Source organism: Mustela lutreola, chromosome 5 (assembly GCF_030435805.1).
Source record: "Mustela lutreola isolate mMusLut2 chromosome 5, mMusLut2.pri, whole genome shotgun sequence".
NCBI lineage: Eukaryota > Metazoa > Chordata > Mammalia > Carnivora > Mustelidae > Mustela > Mustela lutreola.
Window position 1 is genome coordinate 144,657,500 of NC_081294.1, and position 12,120 is coordinate 144,669,619.

The window sequence follows — 12,120 nt, forward strand, 5'->3', positions numbered from 1 at the left end:
AAGATTTTAAAAATATGATTTTGGGGGCCCTGGTGGCTCAGTTAGCCAAGTATCTGACTCGGTTTCAGCTCAGGTCATGATCTCTGGATCATGGGATCAAACCCTGTGCTAGGCTCCACGCTCAGGGTGGAGTCGGCTTTAGATTCTCTCTCCCGCTCCTCCCACTTGCATTCTCTCTCTCTCAAATAATAAATAAATCTTTTTAAAAATTAAAAGTATGATTTCTAGTTGTCACCACAAAAAAAACAAGAAAACTGACACTCAGGGACATTAATCTGCACAATATTCCAGTGAGCCAGCAATTCAAAGAATTCAAAACCCAGCCTCGCTGACACTAAACCCAACCCTTTATCCTTCTACTTCCACATCCAAGTTCCCAAACCAAATAAAACTTTCTCCATTTGAACAAAGACATCAAACCAGCCATGTTTTCATTTGATAAGATTAGAAATGAAGAAATATGGAAAAACAATGTATGAAGTTACTGTTACTTCTTCTGAAAAGGAAATTCATCAGCATTTGTTCCTTAGTCAACCATGGTAATAAAAAATACACAAGTGATATCAACCCATACAGATGTTTACTAATCTGAACAACTGGAAAACACTAATGTTTAGATCATTTTTCACATATTACACAAGTATTGCTCTGAGAGAAAACAGGAAGGTGCAGAATACCTCAAACAAGCTACCGTTTTCCTCACAGCTCTCATGGCAAAGCCAAAGGACCAGCGGGGCCACGTAATCCGGCTTCAGAGCTTCCATGAGATCTGAAGGACCAAAAAAAGATTATAAAGAAGAATGTCTCCATACATAATCAATGATTGTGCTTTCTGAAAATTCCTTCCTCATACATTACAGGTAACTCAGAGACTTGTTAAATAAGTAAGAACAAAACTAGATCTACATAATCAGTCAGCCTAACATTCAAAGCTTCTGGAAGAACTGTTGCATCCCAATGGAGACATTCCAGAAGCTGCCTCAAGCTTCTAACTTAGAAGGTAATAGACACACCTTGAATACAAGTTAGAGTCACCTAGGCAGTAACTAGTGAGCAAAACTCTATCTAACATGAGGAGCTGAAGTACCTACCATTCATTTCCAAAACAATTTCACCCTCTCAGCAATTTAGCCAGTGGCTAGGAAACTACAAAACAACACTGACAACGATAATGGCAGTAAGATAATGATATGAAATGCAACTGATTACTGATGAGTAACAAAGTGGAAGAAGTATTTTCCCAATGCATATTCTTCTGTGAGCAACTTGACAGAGTAGAAAGGAACTGGCATACCTTGGAGATATTGTGGGTTTGGTTCAAGACCACCACAATTAGCAAATATCCCCAAAAAAGCTAGGCAAGTGAATTTTTTGGTTCCCCACTGCATACAATAGCTATGTTTATACTATCCTACAATTAAAGGGTATGATAACATTATGCCTAAAACAACAATGCACACATCTTAATTTTAAAATACTTTATTGCTAAAAAATGCAAACCAGCATGTGAGCTTTCAGTGAGTTACAATGTTTTAGGTAGAGGATGGTCTTGCCTCCATGTAGATGGCTGCTGACTGATGACGGTGGTGGTTGCTGAAGGCTGGGGTGGCTGTGGCAATTTCTTTCTTTCCTTTTTTTTTTTTTTTTTTAAGATTTTATTTATTTATTTGACAGAGAGAGAAACTGTGAGAGAGGGAACACAAGCAGGGGGAGTGGGAGAGAGAGAAGCAGGCCTCCAAAAGAGCAGGGAGCCCAATGCAGGACTCGATCCCAAGATCCCCGGATCGTGACCAAGCTGGAGGCAGACACTTAACAGCCAAGCCACCCAGACGCCCCAACAATTTGTAAAAATAAGACAATGCAGTATGCCCCATTGCTTGATTCTTCTTTTTTTCTTTTTTTTTAAGATTTATTTACTTGACAGAGAGAGAGTAAGAGAGGGAATACAAGCAGGGAGAGTGGGTGAGGGAGAAGCAGGCTTCCCACTGAGCAGGGAGCCCGATGCAGGGCTCAATCCCAGGACCCCTGGGATCATGACCTGAGCTGAAGGTAGAAGCCTAATGACTGAGCCACCCAGGCACCCCACTTGACTCTTCTTTTTACAAACAATTTCTCTGTAACATGCAGTGCTATTTGACAGCATTTTACCCACACCAGGACTTCTTTCAAAATTGGAGCCAAGCTCTCCAATCCTGCCGCTGCCTTATCAACTTGGGCTATGTATGTTCTAAATCCTTTGTAGTCATTTCAACAGTCTTCACACAATCTTCCCCAAGAGCAGATTCCATCTCAAGAAACCACTTTCTCCACTCATCCCTAAGAAGCAACATCTCAACCATCCAAGTTTGATCACAAGATGGTAGCAATTCAGTCCCATCTTCAGGGTCCACTTCTAATGTTAGATCTCTCACTCTTTCCACCACATCTGCACTGTTTCCATCCTTCCAAATCATCTGTGTTCATGGGAATCAACTTCCTCCAAACTCTTTTGAATGCCGATATTTTGACCTCCTCCCACAAATCACGAACATTCTTAATGGCATCTAGATGATGAATCCTCTCCAGAAAGTTTTGAATTTATTTTTCCCAGATCCATTAGAGGAATCACCATCTATGGCAGCTTTAGCCTACAAAATGTATTTCTTCATTAATAAGACCTGAAAGCTAAAATGACTCCTTGATCCATGGGCTGCAGAATGGATGACGTTAGCAGGCCTGAAAACAACCCTCCTCTCCTCTATCTCCACCAGAGCTTCTGGGTGAGCAGGTGCATTGTTAAAGAGCAGTAATACTCTGAAAGGGATCATTTCTTTTGAGTACTGGGTCTCAAGAGTGGGCTTCAAATATTCAATATTTAAGTTCATGAATATTAAAATATTCAATATTAAATTTCTTGAATATTAAAATTTTCAATAAATCATACTGCGAACAGATGTGTTGTTGTCAAGGCTTTCTTGTTCCATTTATAAAACCCAGGCAGGGCAGATGTTGCTTATTTCTTCAGGGCCCTGGGATCTTCAGAATGGTAAATGAGCACTGGCTTCCGTATAGTCCCCAGTTGCATTAGGCCCTACCAGAGTCTTTGAAGCCAGGCACAGACTTCTCTGCTCTAGCTATGAAGATCCTACAGGGCATCTTCTACCAACAGAAGGCTGTCATGTCTGCATTAAAAATATTTTGTTTACTGTAACAACCTTCGTGAATTATCTTACCAGATCTTCTGAATAATTTGCTCCAATGCCTGTAACAGCACTTAGTGTCACACCTTGCATTTTCAGCAGGAAGATGCTAATTAAAGCACTTTCCCTGCCTAGTCCACCAAGCTGTTCCAAGGCTCAAGTGAGATATGATTTGTTCATATACATCATAATCTTTAAAAAATCAAATAAATGCACATTTTAATTGTGAAATGAAAACACAGAAATTTAGGTTAAAATGTAACAAAGATGACATTTACAGTCTCTATAAATTAAAGAGCAGCTCCAAAAACTTTTCACTATATAGCCTCTAAAATAGCTCTCAAGTATGAAAAAAATCCAATGGCACACTTTTCTCTGTTCCCTATTATACAAAGGTAGACACCAAATATCTCAAATTACATGAAAAAGCAAATTCTTAACCGATATACCATTCATCTCAATACACAGCATTCCTCCCATTTCACTTATGTATCAACTGACAAAATCGGAAATCAGAGGATTAGAGATGCACATGGTTTATACTGAATGTAATAACAACAACAAAAAAACCGAATCTATGAAAACCAACTGAGCATACATTACCTTTGATGAGAAAAAAGAACAAAAGCCACATAACAAAAATATTTCCGCCTTGCATCTTATTTCATAAATTTTCACTAAAAATGTTAAGTAAATATTTTGCTTTCCAGTTCTCCAAACATATCCCAAATTTACTAGTTAGCTCACATCTTACTAAACTCAATTTTATAACCAAAAAACAAGTGTTAAGGGTTAAGTGAAATTCCTGAGAACTACCAGAGCTAATACATACAAAGTTATATGAAAACAGAATTAACCCTTAAGATTCATTACTCAGTCGAGTGTTTTTTTTTCCAAAATACTAGATGACAGGATGCCAGATACTCTGAAGAACGCTTCTGCTTCCACAAATTCGATTTTTGAAGCATTGCTGAGGTAGAGAAAATAACTCTCGACTGGAAACAAATAAGGAAAATATTCCTTAGCTCTGCACTGCAGTGAATACAGGATTACTCTGAATGCAGATACCAATGACAGTGCTAATATATACTTAGAGACAGGCCAGCATCAAGATGGTATCCTGGGCCTACACCGAACGTCAACGCTCAAGAAAGAATGAAGTAGTCCAAGGTTGGCTGTGTCTCCTATTTTCCAGCAGTACCAAAGACAAATCCTCTCTGAAGAAAACACCATTTCATAATGCAGTATAAACAAAGATTAAGATGAGACAAAGAGCTCATGATTAAAAATCACCAAGAATACATGAAGGAAAACCACCATAAGTGAAAATCAAAAGAAACACACAGATTTAAACTACAGTGAGATAGAGATGTTGGAATTTAAAATATATATGAAAGCTAATTACTAATTCAAAAAGTAAAGAATACAATCACAACAGTAAGCAACCCTGAAGAAACTATCAGGAGTAAATAGGTAGAATAGATCTGGAAATGGGGAATGGAAGGATTACTGAAAGGAAAAAACTTTTTAAATATGTTAAATAGTAAATCAGACAGATGAGGAGTGAATTAGTGAAATGAAAGACATATTTTATGAAATATTCAGAATTCAATGTAAGAGATGAGAACATAGAAATATTAAAGTCACAAAAAATTAAAGAGAAGTTAAAAAAAAGAAAAATGACCCAATTAGGTCTAACATACATCTAATTGACATAGAGAAAGAAAGAAGACAGTGGAGGAATAACACTTCAAAAGATGAAGGCTAACATTTTTCTGGAACTTATAAAACTAAACAAAAATATAAGCCACAAATCCACAGATCAAGAACATGCTAGACAGATAAAAAGAAATGCATGCCTAGATACATCAATGAAAGAATACAACACAAAATAGGAAGACACGATCTTAAAAGCACCAGAGAGAAGAATAAATCATCTATTTAAAAAAATGACAATTCAACAACTATTGGAAATAGGAAAAAATAGATTCATCAAAAAGGTTGAGAGAAAGTAACTATTAAACTAGAATTGTGATCCCCCAAAAATTTTCTTTTAAGAATAAAAATGAAATACATATATTTAAGATAAACAAAACTGAGAGAATATACCAAAAAATGGGACTGAAGGAAATTCTAAAGGACATATTCTAAGGAGATGGAAAATGACCCAAAGAGATGGTAAAAGATATAAAAAATGGTAAATGTATGTAAATCCAAACAGATGTTTTCTATATAAAATAATAACTGTGATGGGGCACCTGGGTAGCTCAGTCAGTTAAGAATCTGCCTTTAGGGACGCCTGGGTGGCTCAGTGGGTTAAGCCGCTGCCTTTGGCTCAGGTTATGATCTCAGAGTCCTGGGATCGAGCCCCACATCGGGCTCTCTGCTCAGCAGGGAGCCTGCTTCCTCCTCTCTCTCTGCCTGCCTCTCTGCCTGCTTGTGATCTCTGTCTGTCAAATAAATAAATAAAATCTTTAAAAAAAAAAAAATCTGCCTTTAGCTCAGGTCATGATCTTAGGATCCTGGGATCAAGCCCCATATAGGGCTCCCTGCTTAGCAGGGAGTCTGTTCTCTCTCTTCCTCTGTCCCTCTCCCTGACTTGGGCACATGTTCTCTCTCTCTCTCTCTAATAAATGAATAAAATATTTTAAAAATAATAACCATGATAATATCTAATTTATAAAGAGTTTAAAAAAGAAAACTATAATCATAGAAACTAATAACACATAAGTCATAGGGTAGATGACTAGGTTTAAAGTGTTCTTGAATCCTTATACTGCTCAGAACAGGAGTTAAAACATCATCTAAAGTAACCATAAAAAGGAAAGAAATATACATCCAGTAATCTGTTGGACATCAGCCTTAGCAATATTTTTATGGATATGTCTCCTCAGGCAAGGGAAACAAATACAAAAATAAACTATTAGAACTACACCAACATAAAATGTTTTTGTACAACAAAGGAAACCATGAACAAAACAAAAAGGCAATCCACTGAATGAGAGAAAATATGTACAGATGAGGTATTAATGTCCAAAATATATAAAGAACCTACTGTTTTTAATGTCCAAAATATATAAAGAACCTATTGTTTTTAATGTCCAAATGCCGTAAAGGCTAATGTCCAAAATATATAAAGAACTTATATAACTCAGCAACAAAAAACCCCAAGAAAACCAAAAAACAAATAATCAAATTAAAAGTGGGCCAAAAAAAAATTAAAAAATATTAAAAAAATAAAAGTGGGCAGAGGACCTGAAAAGACATTTTTCCAAGGAAGACATATGGATGGCCAATAGACACATGAAAAGATGCTCAACATCACTAATCATCAGGGAACTACAAATCAAAACACAATGATGTATCACCTCAGGTCAGTCAGAAATGGCTAGTATCAAAAAGACAAGAAATAACAAGTGATGGTGAGGATGTGGAGAAAAAGGAACCCTTGTGCACTGCTGACAGGAATGTAAACTGCTGCACTACTGTGGAAGACAGTATGGAGGTTCCTCAAAAAACTAAAATAGAAATGCTACATGATCCAGTAATTCCACCACTGGGTATTTACCCAAAGAAAACAAAAACACTAATTCGACTGCACCCCTATGTTTAAGTGTTATTTACCTCAGCCCAAATATGGAAGCCATCTAAGTGTTCATCAAGAAATGAATCATTAAAGAATTTGTGGTACATATCTACAATGGAATATTACTCAGCCACAAAAAAGAAAGAGATCCTGCCATTTATGACAACATGAAAAGACCTAGAATGTATTATACTAAGTGAAATAAGTCAGACAGAGAAAGATAAATACCATATGATTTTACTCACATGTAGAATCAAAAATGCACCAACCAACCAACCAAAATCAGAAACAGACTCAAAAACAACAGAAAAACACTGGTCATTGCCAGAGGGGAGGAGTGCGGGAAGATGGGCAAAATAGGAAAAGAGGATAAAGAGGTACAGTTATAAAAATAAATAAGTCACAGAGAAGAAAAGCAGACCATGGGAGTATAGTCAATAATATTATAATTAATATTCTACAGTGACAGATGGAAAATATACTTTTATCATGATGAGCACTGCATAATATATAAAACTATTGAATCACTATGTTGTATACTTGAAACTATTAGAACACTATATTCAACTATACTTTAGTAATAAATTTTTTAAAGTAGAGAAATAGAGTATACATTTTCAGAAAGAAGAGCAAATAAATGAAGTTTTAAAACAATCTCTAGTTATCAAAAAAATACAAGAAATAACAGATGCGTGGAAAAAATATTATAACACAACACAAAATGGTGGAAAAAATTCAAGTTTATCAATGATACAATAAATGTAAATAAACTACATTCATCAGTTAAAAAAGACACAGCCAGATTTGATTTTTTTATATGCTCAGGTAGGCAATTCACAAAAGAAATGTCTACAACAGAGATATAGAAAGACTGAAAGTAAAAATTAAAAAGAAAAGAAATACCAGGAAAATACCTACCCATAAAAAATAACTACTTTAACATTAGACAGAATAGACTTTAAAAAAAAAATTAGGGGGGTGCCTGGGTGGCTCAGTGGGTTGGAGCCTCTGCCTTCGGCCCGGGTCATGATCCCAGAGTCCTGAGAGGAGCCCCACATCGGGCTCTCTGCTCGGCGGGGAGCCTGCTTCTTCCTCTCTCTCTGCCTGCCTCTCTGCCTACTTGTGATCTCTGTCTGTCAAATAAATAAATAAACAAAATCTTTTAAAAAAAAATTAGGGATAGTAGAGGGCATAAGACAATAAACAACAAGTCAGTTAACAAGAAAGATTTAATAATTCTCAACACAGAAACAATTGATAAAACAGCCTCAAAAATTACAAGTCAAAAATTGCCAGACATACAGCAAGAAACTACTATGTGTTTATATATTATTTCCAAAGCACAAAAACCAATATTTCTTTATCAATAGAAAAGTTGAGCTTAAAAATATCCAATAAAGAATATTTCAAAAATACAATTACCAGGCTTATAGAGCTCTGCTACTACAAACTAGAAGATATTCTTTCTTCTCAAGAACACAATGAACATTCACAAAAATTGATCATATATTAGCCTTTTAAGGATAGCGCAAGAAATTTCAAAAACCACTATTACAAAGACAGTATTTTCAGGCTACAAAGATATTACGTTTGAAACCAGTAACAAAAATCTTAAATCCCAATTTATTTGAAAATTAAAAGTATGTTCCACATACGTGGGAAAATATATTTGCAAAATACATACCTACAAAATAGCAGAATAAGAATTCCTACATATTAATAAGAAAAGACAATTCAAGAGTAAAATGGCCCAAAAAACTTGTCCTAGCACTTCACACAAGAATATGTCTGGCCAATGAGCAGGCATATTAATAAAGCACAAGGACATTAGTAATCAGGGAAATGGAAATTAGTAACACAAAGAGATACCATTTTATACTCAGTAGATTGGCATATATTGACAATGCCAAGATCTGGACAAGACTAAGGTGCAGGAAAAGGGTTAACTCAACAGGCCTGAGTTGCTCATACTCGGCAGACTCCCAAGAAAGGTCGGTCTTCAGGACTGGCCTTGGCCAGTTCCTAGGAGATCAGCTCTGAGGTTTCTGACTAATGAGAGTATGCCTGAATCTTTGGGCCATGTTGAACTAGTTTGATCAGTTTATGCCAATAATGTGACTTATGAGGAAGCCTATTTCTGCTCCATGGGGCTGGAGTCTAAGTGGCCAAGGTAAGTCACACAGGAGCTTCATGCTGACATGACTGACCTCCAATAAAAAGCCTGAACAACAACACTCAGGTGAACTTCCCTGGTTGGCAACATTTACACCTTTCTTCAAACATCACTGCTGGGAGAATAAGGTACATTTGGGACATGTAGAAGCTTGGAGCTGATTTCTCCTGAAAGATACCGCATGTGTCTTTCCCCTTTGCAGATTTTAATCTGTATCCTTTCGCTGTAAAAACCGTAACTGTGAGCTTAACAGCTTTGTCTGAGTTCTATAACTTCCCTAGAGAATCAAGCCTGAGCATAATCTTAGAGACAATAACCCAAGCAGAGATCAGTGAGAATTCTATAATCTCTCGTGGATGTTAAACTGGTTGAACCTATGTGAAAATAACTTAGCATTAGCTTAAGTTCAGCATTTGCATATTCTGCAACTCAGCAATTTTCCTTTTAGGTACACACCCCAGAAAAATTCTTGCTCATGTGATGCTGGACATACGTACAAGAACGGCAACACTGTTCAAAAAAAGCAAATAAATTATAAACAATTAAGATGTCCATTAATAAGAATTAGATAAATTCACACCATGGACTATTAAAGAGCAGTAAAAATGAATGACCTACAACTGTACGTATCATAAATTAGTATCAAAAATTTCACATTGCATGGGAAAAAAGAGGAATCCACAAAAGAAAAATAGATTGTTACAATATCATGAGAAATCAAAAGTAAGCCAAAAGATAAAGTACTTAGCCATGTATTTATTACTCTTTCAATAAAGGATAAAGGAAAGAAAACCACACATTTTCCTTTTTCCTTTTTTAAGAGTTTATTTATTTATTTGACAGGCAGAGATCACAAGTACGCAGAGAGGCAGGAAGAGAGAGAGGAGGAAGCAGGCTCCCTACTGAGCAGAGAGCCCAACCTGGGGCTCCAGAGGCTTTAACCCACTGAGCGACCCAGGCGCCCCAAACCACACATTTTCCCTCAGTGTTACCTCTTGGGGGAGTTAACGGGGTAAGGATGAAGAGATAAAAGACACATGCAAGTTATCTGTAATGCTCTAGTTTGGGGGTGAGAGCTAGTCTTCAAATGACCACAATGATCCCCATTTCCTCTTATCCACCCCTTTTTTGTAGTTCCCCTCCACAGCGTACCGGAGCTGGTCTGTATGACCAGGAGGAGAGGAGAGAGGTGATAGTATATCACTTCTAAAATTAAGTTGTGAAAGATACTGCAACTTCTGTCTTGGCAGCTGTTACTTTCTTTTTCAAATTATTATCTCTGAGGGGTGCCTGGGTGGCTCAGTCATTAAGCATCTGCCTTCAGCTCAGGTCATGATCTCAGGGTCCTGGGATGGAGCCCTGCATCAGGCTCTCTACTCAGCGGGAAGCCTGCTTCTCCCTTTCCCTCTCCCACTCCCCCTGCTTGTGTTCCCTCTCTCACTGTGCCCCTCTCCGTCAGATAAATAAATTAAAAATCTTAAAAAAAAAAAAAAAGTATTAGCTCTTGGGGAAGCCAGCTGCCATATAGCAAGAGCAGTCCTATAGAGAAGCCCACAGCTGAGAAACTGAGGCCTCAAGAGAACAGCTAGTAAAGAACGGAGGCCACTCATGCTTGGAAGCAGATCCTCCAGACCAGCCATGCTTTCCTATTACTGGAGTCCCATCAAACATCTTTATCAAAACCTTGCCAGAGACCCACAACTTCCCAGTTAAGCCACTCCAGATTCCTGACCACAGAAACTCTGGGAGATAATAAATGTCTATTGCCTTAATCTGCTAAGTGTTAGAATAATTTATTACACAATAATAAATAATACGCTTGGAAAGGTATTCATGGATATTTACTTATGACTGTTTTATTTCATGCAAAAAACACATAAGTTATATGGATTACTTTGATTTATCAAATATATCTCAAAGGGGGGGAATGAAGTTGCAAATGTCTCCATTCATTAATTATAACAGCAGGTTCTTTAACAAATGATTCTTTTGATAGCCTGTAAATGGGTATTCAAGAGGAAGAAAAGAAAAACTCTGGGGCAAAGTCAATTTTCAGCTTTCTTAAACTATAAAAGAGTAAATAAAAATCAAAATTTAAAAAAAACAGCAAAAATTTACAATCTGAAGGATCTTTTAAAAACAATCTACAACTCTCTTACTTTACAGAAAACAAAACAGGTTCAGAAACATTGTTAGTTGTCTAAAGTTGATCTCATTTTTCCAAACTTCTTTTACGAGAATATGGTAGGCATAAAGGACACTACATTAAACATTTCCCTGACATCTCTAGAGGTAGAGAACTGTTCAAATAAATGGAAGCTACATTCTCAATTAAAAAAAAAAAAAATTAAATCCCAAAGTTTTCAGTATTTTCTTGAAAACCTACTGTTTCCCAAAGAGTATACAAACCGTGGCAAAAAAAAAATGAAGTTTAGCAAAAGAATGAACACAAGGGGCGCCTGCGTGGCTCAGTGGGTTAAAGCCTCTGCCTTCGGCTTGGGTCATGATCCCATGGTCCTGGGATCAAGCCCCGCAACGGGCTCTCTGCTCTGTGGGGAGCCTGCTTCCTCCTCTCTCTCTGCCTGCCTCTCTGCCTACTTGTGATCTCTTTCTGTCAAATAAATAGATAAAATATTAAAAAAAAAAAAAAAAGAATGAACACAAAATTTCAAAGTGTTTATCTCTTGGTATGAAGCAGAGGGGTAGAACAGAGGGTACAAAGTTAGAGTGCCAAGTTATCAGTAAGGCTCCAATGCCAGGGGTAAGTAGCAAGTACATGACAATCCATTATATTTTTATGCTTTTCTTCCTCCCAGTAACATTGTGAAGTATTAAACAGTAACATTGTAACATTGTCTCTTCTCTACTTAGAGAAGAGATGAATTATAACTGCCCTTCATATAATTTGTTTTTTTAACAAGAATTACCATGATATGAATGTGAAAATATAGAGCTTTTAAAAAGAAGGGATTTTTAGAAATGGCCTTGATGACAAGGCAAAAAAATTGAGGTCTCTGGTTCAAACAGTTTTTCTTCATTAAAGCAAACTGGTCAGGTACAACAGCTCTTAGCAAAGGCTAGCAAATATATACTTGGTATTATAAATCCCAAGTTCTAAAATGAACATTAGCTCAAATGCGAAAAGTAAGAAGTACTACAAACAAGTATTTGTTCCATGAAAA

The 12,120-nt window shown here is 36.7% G+C and overlaps 1 protein-coding gene across 1 annotated transcript in view; it reads right to left on the bottom strand.

The window, feature by feature from the left end:
* HSD17B4 (hydroxysteroid 17-beta dehydrogenase 4) overlaps window positions 1-12,120 on the bottom strand; it is a 90,342-nt gene that overhangs the window by 53,984 nt on the left and 24,238 nt on the right. Inside the window, exon 9 of the mRNA XM_059175792.1 lies at window positions 678-769. Within this exon, the coding sequence (XP_059031775.1) occupies window positions 678-769 (92 nt within the window). The remainder of the gene's footprint in view (window positions 1-677; window positions 770-12,120) is intronic.